This window comes from Vicugna pacos, chromosome 6 (genome assembly GCF_048564905.1).
Source record: "Vicugna pacos chromosome 6, VicPac4, whole genome shotgun sequence".
Taxonomy (NCBI): domain Eukaryota; kingdom Metazoa; phylum Chordata; class Mammalia; order Artiodactyla; family Camelidae; genus Vicugna; species Vicugna pacos.
The window spans coordinates 5,301,643-5,321,361 of NC_132992.1; the positions used below are offsets into that span (position 1 = coordinate 5,301,643).

At 49.4% G+C, this 19,719-nt stretch overlaps 1 protein-coding gene and 1 non-coding gene across 3 annotated transcripts in view; both read left to right on the top strand.

Moving 5' to 3' along the window:
- The window catches only part of LOC102541641 (death-associated protein kinase 2), a 106,566-nt gene extending 105,234 nt beyond the window's left edge, over positions 1-1,332 (top strand). For both annotated transcript variants that reach the window (XM_072962268.1, XM_072962269.1), the window contains exon 12: positions 649-1,332. In XM_072962268.1, the coding sequence (XP_072818369.1) occupies positions 649-729 (81 nt within the window). In that variant the 3' untranslated portion in view covers positions 730-1,332. The remainder of the gene's footprint in view (positions 1-648) is intronic.
- An 8,514-nt stretch (positions 1,333-9,846) lies between these two features.
- On the top strand, positions 9,847-9,918 carry TRNAV-CAC (transfer RNA valine (anticodon CAC)). Its single transcript has one exon. It is a non-coding gene; the product is annotated as a tRNA-Val (tRNA).
- Positions 9,919-19,719: the final 9,801 nt, after the last annotated feature.

A 19,719-nucleotide genomic window follows, 5' to 3' on the forward strand; every position in this document is an offset into this window, starting at 1 on the left:
CTTTCAATAGTTTTAATACTTTGATTAGATCCGTGTGGCTTGAGTGAAAAGGCATGGGGACTGCCAGGGTGGCTGCCTCTGCTCTGGCTTAGCCACGTAGAAGCTGATGGACTGTGCTTTGCTCTTCTTCTCTTTCATAAAATCGGAGCACAGAAGCCTTTTCCCTGGAAAGACAACATGGCAAGGCTGGCTAGAGGTGCAGCCTAAGCCAGACAGAGGAGACAGGGCACGGCCCTCAGAGCTTGGTGGGGTGGTCCCTGTGGCTCTGCGCTGAGTTCAGGAGACTCATCAGCCCACAGAACAGCTATCCAGGTGGTCTAGATTGTGTGGCAGCCACAAAGGACACCAGACATGACTTTCATTATTATTATAATTTGGCCCCTCCTGGTGCCTGGTTTCCCCTGAGATGCTCCGCCTGCATTCCTTCCTCCTGGGAAGCAGACCTCCAGGCAGGTCCCATTTCAGGTCCCTCCCCGCCCCATCCTGCCCACCCCTGGTCTCTGGGCAGAGCTACAGGCTTCCCCTCTAGGTCCATCCCTTGGCTTACAGGCCCCGACAGGTGCTTCTGCCCAGGTTGCCCAGCACGACCCCATTCCTGGCACCTCATGACCCTCTTGCCCTCGGTCTCTCTTTTTCCCTTTCTTCCAGAGGAATTGTGAGAGTGACACAGAGGAGGACATCGCCAAAAGGAAAGCCCTCCACCCCCGGAGGAGGAGCAGTACCTCCTAACTGGCCGGGCTCAGGTGGCCACCAGGGAGGCCCAGGTCCAGCCGGGCTCCTGTCTATGCAGACTCTTGGACCCCGCCTGTCACCAGCACGCAGGCATTCTCCATCCCCGAGCACTTTGCAAGAGAGATGGGCATGCAGGATTCAGAAGAATTTGCAGGGGAGCCAGGAGACCTTGGGAGCTGTGGCTGTCTCCTGGGGAGAAGACTCCAGCATTCCCAAAACTCTTAATTCTCCATGAAACGGACTTTCACCTATCTGCCAACCTCACAGCCTGGGGCAGGGGTGCGGACCTAAGGAACCGATGTAAACGCACATCACCATCCTGGCTGAAGGTCAGATTCAGGCAGCTTTTCTCACAGGAGGAGGGAGTTCAGAACCAGCCTGGCCAAAAATTACACCAGGAAAACAGAGGCCTCCCTCCATGGGAACAAGATAAGGAGTGAAGTGAATCTTGGGTGTGAGGGACCTGTCCTGTGACCTCCCAGAACCCACATGGAGTCAGCATCTCATGCTGACCAACATATCAGACCTTCCAAAGAAGCCCATTGCCAGCCCACTGTGCTGTAACTTTTTTCATTTTTATTAAACTTTTGGTTTACCTGATGCTCGGCTTCTGTGGGGGCTATTTCCATCTGATTTCTTTAGCTCTCTGGGGGAGCCTCCAGGATTGGGGTGCTGAGTGGATAGCTCAGAAGCTCATACTGAAGCAACCCCCTACCCCTGGACTGCTAGCTGCCCACATTCTACATCCTTTCCTAAAGGTGTGCAGCCCAAGAAAATCAGCCTGGATACCAGCATATAATGTCTGGGCTGCCTCTGCTACTACCACCGTCACCCCTGCTGGTGTGGGCTGAGTTGTGTCTCCCAATCCTCAGTCCCTCAGAATATTCGGAGACAGGTCTTTAAAGAGGTAATTAAGGTAAAATGAGGTCATTGAGGTGGTCCCCAATCCAGTATGACTGGTGTCCTTATAAGCAGAGAGATCAGGACACAGAGGAAAGATCATATAAAGAGACAGCTTAGAAGGGTGGGTATAGCTTAGTGGCAGACTGTGTGCTTAGCATGCATGAGGTCCTGGATTCAATACCCAGTACTTCCATCAAAAAAACAAACAAAAAAAGGATCTAAAGAGACAGCTAGAAGGTGGGCATCTATAAACTAAAGGGAGAGGCCTCAGAAGAAACCAGCCCTACCAAGACCTCGGTCTCAGATTCTGGCCTCCAGAATTGTGAGAAGATAAATTTCTGTTGTGTGAGCCACACAGACTGTGTGCCTTTGTTAAGGCAGCTCTGGAAAGCAAATACACCTGCCAACTATGGGCAAGATAGGGCTGGGGGCTCTGTGAAGATGTGGATGGAGAAGGTCAAAGAAGGACCCAAAGGAGATGGATTACCTGGACCCTTGAGTGTATGTGGCAAGAGAACTCCGGGCCCTGCTTTCCAGGCCCAAAGGATGGTGCTGTTGACCAGAAACCCGAGAGAAGACCCTTGGAAGCCAGAAGTAAAGAGAGTCAGGGTGAGGTATCAAGGCCGAGAGGGTTTGTGGGAAGAGGTAGAAAGAAAGGGAAAGAAAGTTTTAGAAGATGAGTGAGGAAAAGTGTGCCGGGAAGGTGAGAGGGGGGAAGAAAATAAGGGCAGAAAAGTAGGGACACAAGAGAAAGGGGGCATCCTTTCCCTTAATTGGCAACGAGTTTTAAGCACATTGTGTGAGAGGGTGGGCCAAGCTGCCCTGATCCAGTGGACAGATCCAGAGCAAAACAACCCCGCAGGAACAGAAAGGCAGAAGGGTATCAGAAAAGCTTCCAGCCAGGAATGGAGGGGCCCGCAGGCTTGTGAAACAAAGCTCTGCCTTGCCCTGGAGTTCTTGAGTGTCTCAGTTCTCAGCCTGTCCAGCTAACGATGTTCAGCACCCCCCCACCCCGGGCTGTGGCAGGAAAGTTCTGGAACAGGGGCTCCCTGGGAGCTCCTAGGAAATAAAGTGTGGTCGCAGGTAGGGGACTGCCCTCCGTTAGGAAGGAGAGCAGTGAACGGCTTTGACAAACCCAGGCCTGAGTTTCCAATTACAGCCAAAGAGGTTGGCCTTTGGGCACCTGTCTGGCCCAACCACTGCTTTTTACTGAACAGGGAACTGAAGCTGAGAGAGAGGAAGTGACTCGTTCTGCTTCACGCAGCAAATTTTTGAAAATATCTGATGAGAGCCCAGACTTCCTGACTCCGAGTACAGGGCTCATTTCTTCAGCTTGATAAACTGTGGGAGACCTTTCAGGAAATGGACCGAACATTTGCTTTGCCTCACTTAAAACACACTCTCGTCTCTACTTTTCCCCGCCTTGTCCTTCATTTCTGGAAACAGAAGAAATGATCACACTTGTGATTCAGGAAAAATGGGGCGTGACGGGACGGCCATGTCCCAAGTCTCAGGCAAGTCCCTGGGACACGCCCCGCCAAGTGAGGGTCCTTGGCTTTGCGCAGGAAAGAATTCAAGAATGAGCCACAGTTGAGTAAAAAGTAGATTTATTCAGAGAGATGCACACTCCACAGTGCGGGCCGTCTCAAAAGTCAAGAAAAAGGCAGAAGGGCCTAAGAGATACACATTCATTAGGCAGAATGCAGGCCGTCTTAGAAGGGTGAGCGGTGGCCTCAGAGCTTGGAGTCTGCTAGGAAGAAATGCAATTGTCCCCAGGGTGTGGGAATTGTTAGTTTAATGGGCTCAGTAGCTCCATATGCTAACAAGTGGGAGGGTTATTCCAACTACTTTGGGGAAGGGGTGGGATTCCAGGAACTGGGCCACCACCCACTTTTTGACCTTTTATGGTCAGCCTTGAAACTGACCTGGCACCTGTGGGAGGACCGTTTAGCAGCTATTGTATTACAGTGAGCAGATAATGATGCTCGGGGTCTACTGGGAATTGAATCTTCCACCATCTTGGTACTAATTGCTGGGTCATTCTTTTCATGGCTGTGCCCTGACCCCTTCCTTCCTGCCTCACTTGCTTTTGTCCACCTTTTCACAGTAGAGGGCACTGCCCCTGGGTGGGGGCAGCTCGGCAGCCAACCTCGTGGGCTGCAGGTCAATCCGTGAGCCGGTATTTACTGGGCTCCCACTACATGCCTGGGACTGCTCTAGATGCTGGGGTTAGAGCAACAAACAGGCAGGCATAGCACCTACCTGGAAGGGGACTGCATTCTGTAAGTCCTGGGAATCCAGGACTCTGTCCTACCCATAGGCTTCTCCTCCCGCCTTCTTCTCACCCAGGTTATAGCAAGTCCTGTTGACCAGGTCCCCCTCAGCCCAGCTCTCTGGGGTTTGCTGGCACCTGCTGGGTTTCCCAAATCCCTCAGGAGGCACAGGGCCAGGAAGTGGGCAGAGGGGGCCTTTGAGGATGACTTTGACACCCATCAGCCTGAAGCCAAGCACCTGTATCACTCTCATACAGGAACACAGAAACCTGGTCCCTCTGGCCTGCAGGTGTGAGGTTCAGTGAAGCAGCTGGCCCGAGGGAGCCAGGTGTGCTCCGTTAGTCCTGAAGAAGGATGTGTTGACCAGCTGACGCTTCGAGGCTGTGAGAGACCACAGCTCTGAGGCAAAGATTTCCAGTGACAAAAGCTGTGCTTGGTTGAGTCAGTCTTTAAGATGTCTGAGGGTGCCCTACCCCCGAGTGTTTGCCTGTGTGTTTGCAGGATGCTGCATTAATATTTCACAAATGCGCATATAAATATTTCAGTGCTCTCTGTTTTAATGTCAATCTCACTGGTTTTCCTGACTCCAGATCTTGGATTTCATCTGCCTTTTCCACTAGCATATTTGTTTGCCGAAAACCTTATTCTGGAAGCAGATGAAGGACATACCATAAGAAGTGAACCACAAAATCTCTATGAGAAAAGAGTCCTGCCCTGTGTTCCACAGACAAAGTAGGTATATGTGGAAAGAGCTAAAATGAAGACTGGAATTTTATCTGGCACAGGCTCATAGAGCTCTCCGTCTGGTCCCGTCTTGATGTCATCCTGACGTTGTTCTGTTCCCTGTTGCCGCACCCCAAAGAATAAGTCTTCCTTGGTGATCTGCTGAGAGGATCCCATTCTAAGCAAACCATAATAGACTTAGGGATTGGAGGAGTTGAAGAGCTGTAAATGTTGGTTAACTGACATTTCGAAAAGCTAGAACACAGTGGGTAACCTCATTAATAGTTATCTCTCTGTTTTTCCCTTTCTCCCACTAGTTTCCTTTTTCTCTCCCCTTCCATCCATTAGCAAGTCCTAATATATAGCTGAAGTCCCTACTTACTGGATAAAATTCACGTTCCCAGTTCTTAATCTAAAACACAGTGGGTTATATTATCTAAGGAGAAATAATTTTGTAAGTATTTCCTCCCCTGTGGATCAGCGATCCTCCACCCCTGAGCTAGACAAAAATGAAAGAAAAAAGATAAACTCACAAATGCTTTTTAAAAAACCTCTTCTGCAATAGGAACATATTATACACATTTTATTTAATTCCCTTTGTAACCTTGTAAGGGAAATGAGAGAACGCAAGCTCCATTTCTATAGATGAGGAAGCTGAGACGCTGTGGAGCCAAGAAGTTTGCATGCGATCACACAGCAGGGGTGCTTGGAATCTGGATTTGTCTACCCTCAAATCCACATTCTTCTCTGCTCTTCCCAGAAAGACAGTGTTGAGTGAACAAAGCATCCCAGAAGACCAGAGGCAATATGATTCTGTTTTTATAAAGCTCAAGATCTGTACTATACTTTGGGAATACATGCCAATGTGATAAAACAACATTTTAAAAGCAAGGCAATGATTAAACTCAAAATTCATGGTGAAGCTTACCTCTGGTGGCTGAGATGGGGACGAGGATAAAGGTAGATGCTAGGCTGTCGGCAGCATTGTGGATGACACAAGTCCACCATTAGTTCACAGGAGTTCATTTTATTCTTATGCTTTCTCTCTTACGTACGAGTTATCTACATTTTTCATCCATCAAATATTATATTGAAATAATGAAATGAGGAAATGAAGTGAAAAATATCAACACAAACGGCCATGAGATGCCACAGTGGACAGGACATGGAGGCTGCGTGGTGATTATCGCTGAGGGTGCTTGTCCACTCACGACCTGATGGCAGGCTTTTGTCTGTTCTTTTATTGCCACCTTGGTCAGAGGCCACCGTGCAACCTGTGAGAATGCCTGGGCTGGATTATTATCCCCATTTTAAAGAGAAAGTGTAGAAAATCCCCCGTCTCCAGCTCACCTCCCCAGTCACCACCTCCCCTTGGAGTCTACCTGAGGGCTCTGGTCTGACAACGTCTTCTGAGCCCAAATAGGCTGAGTTTGCTAACTCATGCTCTGAGTGCCTTCGTGTCTCTCTGAGCTTAAATCTGGAGGCTGGGCGGGGTTTGAAAAGCCATCTGGGCCATCACTCTGCTCATTTGGGATTGAGAGGAGGTGGTCCCGTGTCTTCTCTCAATTCCCTTTCCTAGTTCTTTTTTTTTTTTTTTTTTGATTTAAGTATAGTGAGTTTATAATGTGTCAATTTCTGGCGCACAGCGTAACATTTCAGTCATACACATATATATTTATTCCTTCTCATGTTCTTTTTCATTATAGGTTACTACAAGATATTGAACATAGTTCCCTGTGCTATACAGTAGAAATTTGTTGTTTATCTATTGTACATATAGAAGTTAGTATCTGCAAACCTGGAACTCCCAATTTATCCCTTCTCACTCCCTTTCCCCTCTGGTAACCGTTAAGCTTGATTTCTGTGTCTGTGAGTCCTTGGTATATTTCATCACTTCACCAAAAGGCTTGGGCGAATTCCTGGCACTTTTCAGCTGTTGACTCCTGGCCTTGTCATTTGGCCTTTCTGGGCCTTGGTTTTCTCATCTGTGAAATGGAGATAATAATGTCAATGCTGCTTGTCGTGAGTGCCTCATTGAGACCAATTTTGTCAGGGAGGTTTGTCAGCTTTGAAGAACTTGGCAAACATAAGGGATCTGTTATTTACATAATTTAGTTGCACCCTGAGACCACAGGCATAAGGAGCAACATGGAAAAGGAGCGGCACTCAACCCCAGTGCCCTGGACTCCGGGCGGAGGGCACACCTCCTATTCACCTCTTCTGCTCTGACCCACCTGTGTGAGGCCTGCTTCTGCACCGACACTCACACTCGGCAGTGGTTTATTAAACAGAAGAGGAAGCAGGAAGAGCTTTCCTCTCTGGTGCGGGGCGCTCAGCTGGCCACCTTCTTCCCACCCCTCCCGAGGGCGCCTATGGCGAGGCCGGAGGCAGGAGCAGAGGCTGCTGGAGTCGGGGTCCGGAGGGGAGGCTTACTGCGGCGTTGCCTTTTCATTCAGGACTCGTGCAGCTCACCTCAAGGGGTGCAAACAACGCATTAAAGAAGTAAATGCAGAACTCAGACTACTTGCCCCGCCTTGTTTCCTTGTTTTGTTATTTTTGATGCTGTGTTCGTTTGCTAGGGCAGCCTTAACAAAATACCACAGACGGGGCGGCTTGCACAGCAGGCATGGATTTTCTCACCGATCTAGAGGCTGGACGTCCAAGATCAAGGTGCCAGCAGGGCTGGTTTCCTCCGGAACCTCTCTCCTCGGCTTGCTGGCGGCCACCCTCCTGCTGCCTCTTCACCTGGTTGTTTCTCTGGACACACGCATCCCCGCTGTCCCTCTGTGTGTCTGTATTTCCTCTTCTCATAAGGACAGCAGTCACACTGGATTGGGGCCCACCCTTGTGGCCTCCTGTTAGCTTAATCACCCCTTTAAAGGCCCTATCTCCAAATACAGTCACATTCTAAGGACTTGGGGTTGGGGCTTCAACATATGAAATTGCAGGGACATAATTCGGCCCTTAACAGGTGTGAATGTATTTAACTCTTCATTTAAAGAGAGCTAGTGCTTTGCCTTCTTGTTTTACATCCAGCTCCTGAATGCCCCCGGGACACGGAGCTGTGGGCCTGAGCCCGCACAGACCACCCCGGGTGTCTGAGCTCGGGCGCGTGAGTGCCCTGCACAACAGGAACAAGCATCGCTGTGTTCTTGTCCAGACGTCCTTGAAGCATCAGAAGCCTCGGGTCGGGTCTTGTTTGGGTTGCTGTCACTCTGCTGTGGTCGGTGTATACACACCTTTTCCACTCATTTTACAAACAAAAAGTATTGATTTTATTATGTATCCAAAAGATGTTAATTGATTTCAGAGGAGTAGTGGGTTAAGATGGGGCGGGGGTAGGGGGAGATGAAGTTGCCGTTGAAATTTACAAATATACGTCAAATCACCAAGCTAAGAGTTGCATTAATTTGCCTGCTTAATTTGTCTCTGCACTTTGCCCTGCGTGCAGGTACAGAGTGGAAGATAGTGTCTGTCTCTGGAACTGGCCAGCAAGAGAGAGGGCCACAGGGGCTCACGGGGTTGGTCCGGAGCAGCCAGGCAGCCTGAAGGAAGGGACGTGCCAGGTGCCCACCTGTGGATGTGAGAGGACTTTCTGGACCAATGGCTCTTTGAGGGGAGGACTGTGTCTGATTCATTTATGAAGGTTCCAGAGTGCGCCTCTGCCTGGCACAGGGTGTGATTACTAAAGAGCTGAGGAGAGAAGGCAGGTGGAAGGAATAAAGGGAGGAACGAGGGGAAGAAGGAAAGGAGAGAAGCCTGGCAGGCAGGGAGGCATGCTGCCCCCCTTTCCACGCCAGGGAGAGCCTGCGGGGGGGAGTGCTGTGAGCCCCTGCTGCCGGTACCTTCTTGGACCCACCAGACCACACTCTCCCCAGGTGGCTTTTAGCCAGAGGTTGAGCCCGGGGGGCGGGGGTTGGGAGCTGGGGCGGTGTGGCAGGTGCTAAAACCAGAACATTCCTGTCCTGTGGGGGACCTACTCCTTGCCCTGGGGAGCCTGTCAGCCGGCGCTGCAATCTGAGGCCCTTCCTGTCCCCTCTGCCCTCCTCCCCTTTGCCCTCCTCCCCTCTCTCCTTTCGTAGGAGCCAGACCTCCACTGTGGTCCTTCTGCGCCTGTGCCTTTCACAGGTGCTCCCCCGCCCAGATCTCTGCAGCTTCTGCTTCTACCCTGGCATCTGCTTCCCAGAGGACCCGAACTGACCCAAGGAGAGAGGGAGGAGGGAGTGGACTTTGCACTGGCACCTACTTTTCGTCTCCACTGCTCTCTCTTGGCAGGCACGGACTGACAGCCGTCTCACTGACCTCAGAACTGGAGGCAGAGTGGGGCTCAGTTCATGTCTTTTATAAAAAAGTGATGGTGGTTTGTGTCTTTGCTACAAAACATTTCTTAAAGCAAAAGTGAATCCACAATTTCTCCCCTTTATTTGTCTCTCATCTTGAGCCCCCCAAATCCTGAATGTGGCCCGAGACATGCCTTGTGATCTGGCTCCTACCTGTTGCTTCCTCCTTTGGGCCCTTGGCTCGCTGTGCCCCAGCCACCAGGCCGGGAGCAGCCTGGGTTCCTCGCAGGTGCAGGCTCCTTCCGGCCTGCAGGGGACCTGGCCTCTGTCCACAATGTCCCCTCTTCCATCCCTAACCCCACTCACTCTCTACCTTTTTGGAGTTAGCTCTTAATTCTTCAGGGTCTCAATTTAAATGACACTTTCTATGGTCCTCCCCCACTTCCAGAAGAGATTAGGACCCCCGCCTATAAACTTTCAGGCCCCTTTATGACACTTATTAATTTTAGTTTAATACTATATTAGTTTATAAAGTACCACAGACTGGGTGGCTTAAAGAACCTAACTTTATTTCTCACAGCTCTGGAGGCTGGAAGTCCAGGATCAAGGTGTCAGCAGGGTCGGTTTCTTTGGAGGCCTCTCTCCTCAGCTCGTAAGTGGCCGTCTTCCCCCTGTGCTGTTATGTGGTCTCCCCCCCTACCCTGTGCATGTCTGTGTCCTCACCTCTTACGGGGACACCACTCGTATGGGATTATGGCCCACCCCTATGACCTCATTTTACATCAATTACTTCTTTAAGGAGAGAATTTACGTCCAAATACAGCCCCATTCTGAAGTACTGGGGGTTAGGACTTCAGCATATGAATTTGGAGGGGGAGGTGGAAGACACAATTTAACTCATAATAAATATCTACTTTAAGAATTATTTGAAGGGTGAGGGTATAGCTCAGTGGTAGAGTGTGTGCTTCACATGCACGAGGTCCTGGGTTCAGTCCCCAGTACCTCCATAAAAAACAAACAAAAAAAACTATTTGAATTTTTGATGTCTGCCTCCTCTTGTGGGCCATACACTTAGGAGAGCAGGGCTGGGTCTGGCTGTTTGCTGTTCTGAGCACGGTGCCTGTCGGTGTTCAGTAAGTATTTATGGACTGAATTAACACATGACATCACTCCTTGGTTGGTCCAAAGTGGCAGGGAACCCTGCAGGACCTCACACTGGCAAGAAGCCAAAACAGCCCTCAGAACCAGGCCCCAGGCAGCCCCCCTCTCCCTACACTGCTGTCCCTCAGGGGCACGTTCAGTTTAATACGCATTGGTGCTAAAGACCTCCTATGGGTCAGATTTTCATCTGGCTTTAAAGGGTGTGTAAGCTTCTGATAAGAGAAGGGAAAAAGAAGGTGTGGGTTAGTGTTCTGTTTGCTTATCTTTATGTCTTCCCATGGTTGGACTTTGGAAAGTCACCACACGAAAGTAAAACTTCTTTTCTGAGTGGTGAATTAGTAGTGTGGTTGGTGAATTTGGAGTTTGCCATTTTTGCCCCGTCTCTAGCCATTGTGACCATGGTTCCAAGTCAGAGACCCAGAGGGCCCTGCCAGAGAGCCAGGCCACCTATTGGGGTTGGAAAAGCTGTTTAAGGTCAGGCAGAGAGGATGCATCAAACTCTGGCTGAGTCCTTTGAGGAGTGTATGCATGCGCGTGTGTATGTGTGTGCAAGTGCGTGTGTGTGTGTGTGCGCGTATGTTTCTGGGTGTTTCCAAGTATCTGCAAGTATGCATCTGTCTCTGAGTGAGTATATTTGGATGGGCATGCATGTGTGTGTGCGCATTCCTGGGTGTGTCTGAGTTTTCTCTGGGTGTGTCTGTTTGTGTGTGTGCATCTGACTGTGTGTCTGGGGGTCTGGATGAGGGCACCTGTCTCTGTGTGGGTGGATCCAGGTGGCTGGTTATTGTCCTGAAGGGCTTCTGGGGAAGGTGCCTCTGGGCCCAGGCTTTGCAGGATCTGTTCTAATGCTGTCAGACCTCTGAGGCTGGTCTGTTTGACATTCCAGGGGACAGAGTTGAGGACAGCCGCATCTGCTGAGTCACAAGGGTGTGTGGGCTCTGTGTGTTCACAGTTGGACATATCTCCTTTCACACACATGGAGGGGAAATTTCAGACGGGCTGGCTGACCCTGCATTCTTTCAGGTCATGACTTCGGCTCACCCTGGGAAGGAGCGGAAATGAGAATGCTCAGGAGACCTAGAGGTTGGCAGGAGGTGAGCGGAGACCCAGGTGTTGCCCAGCTGGGTACCCTGGGTCATGGCGTTCTCAGGCCATTCTAATAACCAGGCTGCCGGCTTTGAAATTGATTGATGGATGCTTCTGGTCGGGGAGGAAGCCAGAGCAGATTGTCTTGAATGGTACAAACCTCAGAACTCACCAAACTCTTACAGTCAGTGCTGACCCTGGAAGGCCCCACGGGGCCATGAGTCCAGATTCTGGAAAAATTCTTCTCTTCCCTCTCCAAACCAACCAACCAACAAATAAACAAAAAACACCATTATCATATGCTTAGCCCCAGTGCAATCAAGTGAGTCTTTCAAGTTTGTCTGATTCAAACAGTAAAATTCCCCGCAGGGACGGCAGGGGCTGGAAGCCTCAATCACAGTCTCCTTGATTGGAATGGACTTCACAGGTTCTTTCCCCAGAGCAGATGACGAAGGGCAAGAGAGCATTTGCCCCCTGGTGTGTGCCTGGCGGAGCAGCATGGGTGAGGGGAGGGTCTGAGCAGGGCGCGGGAGGTAAACACACCTTCTGAGAATCTACTTGGGCCTGGCGGGGAGCTCGGCTCTGTTCCCAAGGAGCCCAGGTGCTTCCTCTCGTCCATGAGGCTGGAGGCACAGGAGTGGAGGAGGTGAGGGACGGGGTGGAGGTGCATCAGGGAGGAGCTGGTCCTTCCGAGGGAGGGGGTTTAATCAGAGGAGGGAGGGCCCACGGAGCAGGGGGCCTCACCACTGGTCATGTCTCATCTTCAGACAGTGAAGGCCACTGACAAAAACTTACGCCTGTCTACCACTGCTCACCTCTGGCAAGGTCCCGCCAGCCCGTGGGGCCCTGTGGATCTGGAGTGCAGGGCACTGGGTTTGGTGGGGATCAAATTCTCCTGGGGAGAGAGGGGCCTGAGAAGGAGGTTGGGTGTTCAGTACCTGCCTACCCAGAGAGTCCAGGGACTTTGTAGAAGTTCATCCAACCTCACTGAAGATGCCCAGAGTGACAGGGAGCTCGGGGTCTCCCGGCTGGACCCTCAACAGTTGGGGTCGAACTGTTCACATTGTTACAAGTTCTTTCTCGCGTCAAATCTACATCCCCGAAAATCCATGTCGTCTTGGTTCCATCTCCTGGGGATACATCAGTTTAACAAATATGTAGACAAAGATCAAACAGACAGTCTGTGTCCTCATGGAATCCACAGACCAGTGACAAGGACGGCTAGTACACAGGGCAGGATGAAACAGGCCTAAGCTGGGAGCTGAGGGAGGAGTCCTTTATCCTGACTGACAGGGGCCCCCACCAGGGGGCGTCTAGAGGAGGCAGTATTTGAAACAGGTGTAAATGGTAAGGGCTGGGTGTGTGTGGAGGGGGCCGTGGGGTCCAGGCCGGGAACGAAGCTTGAGCAAAGACGCAGTGGTAGGAGAGAGCAGAGCCTGGCAGGATGTGAAGTAGCCTGGCAGGGTGGGGACCTGGTGTGGAGGGGAGATGTGGGGGCCATGGGGGCTGGATCCCAGAGGGGCTTGGAGCACGGCCTGGCCTTTATTCAGTGAGCCGAGGGGTGGGGTGGGTGCAGAGGTTTTGTGAGCCGCGGTTTACATCAGTGATTCTCCAGGTGTGTTCCCCGGCCAGCAGCTCCAGCACCACCTGGCCCTTGTTAGAAATGCAGATTGTCAAGCAGCACCCAGACCTGCTGAATCAGAAACTCTGGGGTTGGGGCCAAACTAGCTGCTCTAACAGGGCCTCCACGTAATTCTAATGCAGGGCTTTGGAAAAGTAACCCCGAGCGCTGAGGGAGATGAGGAGGGGTGGGGTCTGGAGGAGGGAGAGCAGTTAGGGGCTGTTAGAACCACCAGGTGAGGCAGGCCTGACCTGGGCCTGACCTGGGGAGGCAGCAGGAAGACTGAGACGGACCTGGGTTCCCGCGCCAGCCCCTCACCTTCTAGCTTCATGAACCTGGACAAGGGACTTGCCTTTCCTGGACCTCAGTTCCTGCATGGTCAAAGCGGAGTCCCGGCCGGAGGAAGGTAGGAGACGCTCAACAACCATTTCCGCTTGCACGGGACTGAGGGGTTTCATGAGACTCCGGACTTTCAATGCTCAAACCAGGAGCATCCAGGGTGAACGGGGATGGTTGGTCCCCCTTCCCTTACACGGGGCCCACAAAGAAGCACCTTTCAGGATGTTTACAGAGCGAGTCGGCCGAGGGTGGGATTACTGGGGGCCCAAAGCTCATTCTGGAGCACTTTGGTGGCAGCTAAAGTTGCCGATCCCTCTGGACACTGTTTCTGGTGCCTGTTTGGCCCCAGATCGTGCCCCACAGGCCCCTGCCCCTGTCTGGCTCTGGAGAGCAGCAGAAAGGGAGACCAGCAGAGCACAGCCAGGGCAGAACTGTGGCCCAAGTGACCTTGGTATGTCCCCATTTCCTTTGTGAGGCTCCTCCTCTGGCCAGGCTGTTGTCTTTCTACTACCAGACAGCTTTGAACCCGGGAGTCACCCCTCTAGGCTGTTTTGCCTTGTTCTCTGAACCTTCCTGCCCACAGCCCAAACAGAACATTTTCATTCTAGCATCTCCCCTCCCCTTGGTTCTGCCATCTTTGAGAAGACCAAGGAGGGAAGCTAAGATGCTTATCTGAATTGAGGGGTGAGGGGTTAGTGGGCTCTTTAGTTCCATTTTATCAGGAGCTTCTGCAAACAGTGTCGTAACCCAAAAGAGCAAATGGCCAACTTAGTAACTTCATCAGTGCCTGCCTGTGTCCCTCAACGTCCTGCACATTCGTTGTGATGTTTGCTCTCTTTGCCTCCCGCCCTAGACTCTGCGCTCCCTGAGGGCAGGGACTGCGCCTTGCTCCCCGGCCAGAGGAAGGGCTTGCTGGAGCCCCCAGACCTGCCCATACCTGGAGTATGACTGGACCTGGATCTGACTCTGTCTGAGGGGACTGTAGTCACTTTTTGAGCTCCCTCCCCACCTCAGCCAGGCCTGGAATTTATTCTTTATTAGCTAAAGAAGAGGCAAGAAGGAGGGGAGAGTGTTTAGAAATACAAGAAGCACACAGATTTCTCAGTCTTTTCAACACTGGGCCCTGCCATCACTGTGCCACAGAGCTAGGTGACTCTCTTTTGAGAAAGGGAGTAAAGTTATTAAGAAGTAACTGAAGGAGGGGGACGGTATAGCTTAGTGGCAGAGTGTATGTCTATCATGTTCAATTCCCAGTACTGCCATTAAAATAAATAAAACCTAATTACCTCTTCCCCCAAAAAATAAAATTAAAAAAAAATAACTGAAGGGAAGAGAATTAACATTTATCAAGTTCCTGCTATGTGTCAGCATTATTCTAGATTTGTGTGCTGACTTGATCAGACTTCTACCTGTACCCATTTGGCAGATGAGAAAATGAGGACCTGAGGCGTTAAGCCATATGATGGAGCTAGGGTTTGAACCCAGGTCTAACTTGAAAGTCCCTGTGCTGTGTGCTCCTGCAGGCTGCCTCTGGGTGGCTCATTGGGACAGAGAGGCCGTGGATCTCTATCTAGTTGCTGTGCCTCATTCCAATCAGGATCCAGACAGGCAGCCCCAGAGGGCAACTCTGTGCCCACTGGAGCCTCCTCCACCCAGCTTGTGGGCACAGGGCCCGTTACCCTCTGCCCTTGTCTGCATCTGCTGGGCATCCCCACAGATTTTTCAGAGGGATGCTTGGAATCATGCCGGACTAGGGCCACCAGGTGGCGCAGTGTAGGCCGTGGGACCTTGATTCCTGAATCTAAGGCCCAGCTGGTTCTAAGGAATCTTCTGTGACAGCCAAGGATTCCCCTAAGAGGTTCCTGGGGAACTCAAAAAATACAGGCCCCATCCCCAAGCCTCTAGTTTGATATTCTGGGAATCTGCCATTACTTTAAAGTTGCATTTTTTCAATTTTCTGAATTGGTAAATTATCAATCACATGGTTCAAAATTTTTAAAGTATCAAAAGATTTATAGAGAAAACTTCTCTACTCCCCAGCAGGTATTTACCATTATTAGTTACTTGTGAATCCATCTAGAGATCATGCATATAATATTATGCAGTCATCTATATACAAGATTATATGTAAGAGCATACATACATCACAAGATGTGAGGATGTATATTCTTTCCCCCTTTTTACACAGATGGTTGCATATCTTTTTACTAACTGATTTTTACTTGGTCATATTCAATTTTGGAATTATATGTCTAATCATAAATTTTGTAAGAAAAAAGATATACCGCAGTCTTCTATTTAAAGACTAGTTATCTTTATTACTTTTATTTATTTATTTTTATTTTTTTTTTACTGTTTAAAAATTGAAGTATAGTCAGTTTACAATGTTGTGTCAATTTCTAGTGTACAGCACAATGCTTCAGTCATACATGAATAGACACACGTTTATATATATATATATATATATATATATTCGTTTTCATATTCTTTTTCACCATAAGCTACTACAAGATATTGAATCTAGTTCCCTGTGCTATACAGTAGAAACTTGTTTATCTATTTTATGTAAACCAGTCAGTATCTGTAAATCTTGAACTCCCAGTTTATCCCTTCCCACCCCCCTCCCCCCTGGCAGCCACAAGTCTGTATTCTATGTCTGTGAGTCTGTTTCTGTTTTATATATAAGTTCATTTGGATTTTCTTCAGTGTTAATGATAAACACTTGCATGACGTCCGTAAATCTTGCTTGCACAAGTCTATTGAAAATCTTCTGATTGTTATGCTGGTCCCACTCAGATTTCAAGTGATCATGCTCATTTGACTTAATGGAAGCTAAAATGTGATGCTTCTGATGGCTGTGTTGGATTCTTTCCAGAGGTTGCTCAGCATCGTGGCTTTGGGGAGGCTTGGCTCTTACAACCTCCACTCTGGGAGTTGGGTCCTTAACCTCCCACTGTATGTTGACGCCAAACCACTGACTTACTGTACATTTTCAAGTACCCTTGGGATGGGGTGGCACACGCCCAGTTTCCCAGCCACGACAGCCTGTGGGACCTGCATCTGCAGCCGGGAGGTTTGGTTGCCCCTTGGAGTGAGAGTATTGCTCATTATATATACTGTTCTGCACCTTGCTTTTATCCCATAACAATATAGAGGGTTTTTTTCCCATATCAGTTCATGAGAAACTTCCCTATTCTTTACTATGGTTGTAGTAGTCCATTGCATGAATGAAATATATTTTCACCAGTTCCCTAGTGATGATATTTGGGTTGTTTCCCTTGCTGTTGTAAACGAGGCCATAATGAACAACCTTATGCACAAGTCATTTCATGCATGTGTAATAGCTGAGGATAAGGATCTAGTAGAATTACTAGATCAAATGGTATGTGCGTTTTTAATTTTTACAAAAACTGCAAAATTGCCCTTGGTAAGGATTGTACCAATTTATACTTCTCCCAGGGAACTATGAGAATACTTACTTGTTACTCATCAGCTCCACCAAGACAATGTGCTATCACACTTTAGGAGTTTTGCTAATCTGATCATGTAAAAACTGGTATCTCGGCATTTCTTTTATTATGAGAGAATTTGTAGGGTTTCTTTTTCATATTTTAAGAGCTATGTGTATTTCCTTTTCTGTGATTTGTCTGGGGAATCTGTCATTTATAAAATATTCCTCACTTATAAACTTAGGCAAGACTCCAAAACACAAAACCCTAGAGGAAAAGATGGGACATATTTAGCTACCTTCAAATTACAAACACCTACATAATAAACAATGCCATTTAAAAAGTTAAAGATAAAAGAATAAAGTACGTTTGATTTGGAAAAAAAAGGTTAAGATATAATAAGAAAAAAAAATTTGCAACACGTATTCACAACAGAACCTGCAAATGAAATTTCAAAAAAGGGGAAGGGGCCAGAGTACTGACTGTCCACCACCCCTCACTGTCTTTATAGCTTTTGAAGGAAGGGCTCATACCACCTGACTCCTCACAAAAATCCCACTGAAGTGGGTGTTATCCTTTCACAGATGAAGACTCTAGGCTCAGAGAGGTTAAGTGACCTGCACAAGATCACACAGCTGGTGAGGAGATGAGGTGGGGTTTCTCTACCACTCACAGCTACCTAAACATGGACACCTGAGCCCTGCTTTGCCTTGGCCACTACCTTTAGGCAATGTTGGGCAGGTCTCTTCTCTGTCCACCTTTAAAACGACTGGATTTTTAAGGTCCTTGCCAACTCTAGACTTCTGTGTGTGGTGGGGAGGGTGCAGGAGGGTAGGAATAAAGTGTGGGATCACTAAAGAAGTGGGGTTGGGGGAGGAGAGAGAGAGGAAGAGGGAGGCGGAGGGGAGGAAAAGGGAGAGAGGAGAAGAGAAGGAAAAAAGCCAGGGATAAACAAACTTTAAAAAATAAAACCTAAAACAAACATGGTAACAAATTAAGATGATATCTATAGATACAATGTAACATTCCAGAGTTTTGAGCGGGCTTACAAGGGGGGGGGTGTCTGTCTGTCTGTCTGTCTGCCTGCCTGCCTGCCTGCCTGCCTGGAGGCCTCCCCTCACTGCCAAGCTGAAACCAGCCTCCAGCAGAGCGCCCCCAGGCCCCGCCCAAGCCTCGTGGGAGAGCAGCTGGGGGCAGCTTTCCCAGGCCTCCCGCCCAGGGCCTGGCCCCAGAGGCGGTGCAGACAGAGGGTCAATGAGTCCTGGCCCGAGCGGGGAGGAACTTCTCCGAAGGAAGGAAGTGGGGCAGGGGTCAAGGAGAGAGAGCAAAAGGGGGAGGCACCCTTTGGGAAACCACAGTGGCTGGAGTTGGGGCTCTCCTGAATAAGGACGTGTTTTTTTCTCAGCGTGGGGTTGGGGTGCAGAAAAATTCATCAAGTTTCTTGAACCTCCTGCCATCTCTGTCCACTTAATCCTATGAGAGGCACTGAGAAATAATGGGAATAAGATTCCACCCCTAATAAAACACACACACTATCTATTAAAAAAGAAAAAGATCCACCCCTGCCCTCTGGGAGTCCACAAGACAGACTGTGTCAAACGTCAAACAGAGGTTTAGAAACTGTGCCACGGGAGCTGGAAATGGGAGTGTCTTCTTAAAAGTGAGGATGACATGGTGTAAGATCCGTTTTATATAAAGCCCCAAACAGACAGCCCTCCTCTGCAGCTTCAGGACGGTGGCTCCCCTTGGTCAGCGGTCAGGGAGGAGGTGGTGGCGACTGGAAGGAACACAGGGGGACTTGGGGTCTTGATCTGGGGCTGGTTACACAGTGTGCTCTGAAAATTAACTGGTCACTTATGATATGGGTACTTTTATGCATATATATTTCAAAATTTTTTTAAAAAATAAGAACAGCTTAGATATTTCCTCAGAGGAACTCAAATTTGATAGGGGTAGAATTGGAACCACTGAATACCTACCAGTTCAAGCATCTCACGTACGTCAGCTCCCATGCCAAGCACAACCCCCGTGAGGTGGTGCCGGTAGCCCCACGTGGCAGACAAGGCTGATGAGACCAGAGAAATTTAAGAATTTGTCTGAGGTTTCAGCTACTAAATGACCAAGTCAGGAATCAAACCCAGGCCTTCCCACATTCTGCTCCACCCCGCTTCATCCCCATCTGGTAGGTCTTCAATAAGCCACAGGATGAGGCTTGCGAGAGGGAGCGGAACGGCCGAGCAAAGGGGAGCAGCTCCCGTGACGGGGAGGTGGAGTTCTACCTGGTGCAAAGCTAGGACTGGCTGGGGGCTCCCTCCCTGTTGGCAAGTTTTAAAGCCAGGCCAAGGATTTGAGCTCATTCCTATAATTAACAGTGAGCCAGGGGGAGGGTGTAGCTCCGTGGTAGAGCACAGTGCTTAGCATGCACAAGATCCTGGGTTCCATCCCCAGTACTTCCATTAAATAAATTTGTAAACCTAATTACCTATCCCCTGCTGCCTCCCCCCAAATGAGCCATTAAAGGGTGTAGGGCAGAAGGTGACCAGTGTCTTGAATGGAAAGACCCTATTCCTGGCAAACCCAGTGTGGATTTGAATTGTCCCCCTGCCCATTCGCTGTCATGGTCCACAGAGGACAATGAAAGGGAATCCTTAGAGCAGTTTCCCCAGAGTCCTCCTCCTCCTCCTCCTCCTGAGAGCTTAGCACTGTCCTGGGTACCTGGCTGGGGCAGGAGAAAAGCAACACAAAAGGTGACCCCGACCTCGAGGTGTTTATAGCCCAGCCTGAGAAAGGAGACATGTTCATATGCATGAAAGAGATGCTCTCAACGTGAGTGAACCTGAAAACATGATGCTCAGTGTAAAATGCCAGACACAAAACATGCCGCATGTTATATGATTCCATTTATATGAAATGTCCAGGAGAGACAAATCTATATAGATAGAAAAGTGATTGCTTAGGGCTTGTAGGGGAGGGGCGGGGAGTTGGGGTGATCGCTCAAGTGTGCAGCTAAAGTGGCAAAAATGTTGTAAAATTGACTGCGGTGATAGTTGCACATATCATTGAATATACTAAAACCCACTGAATTGCACGTGTTAGGTGAGTGAACTGTGGGGTATGTAAATTGCATTTCCTCTGTTAGAGAAAAAGAGAGA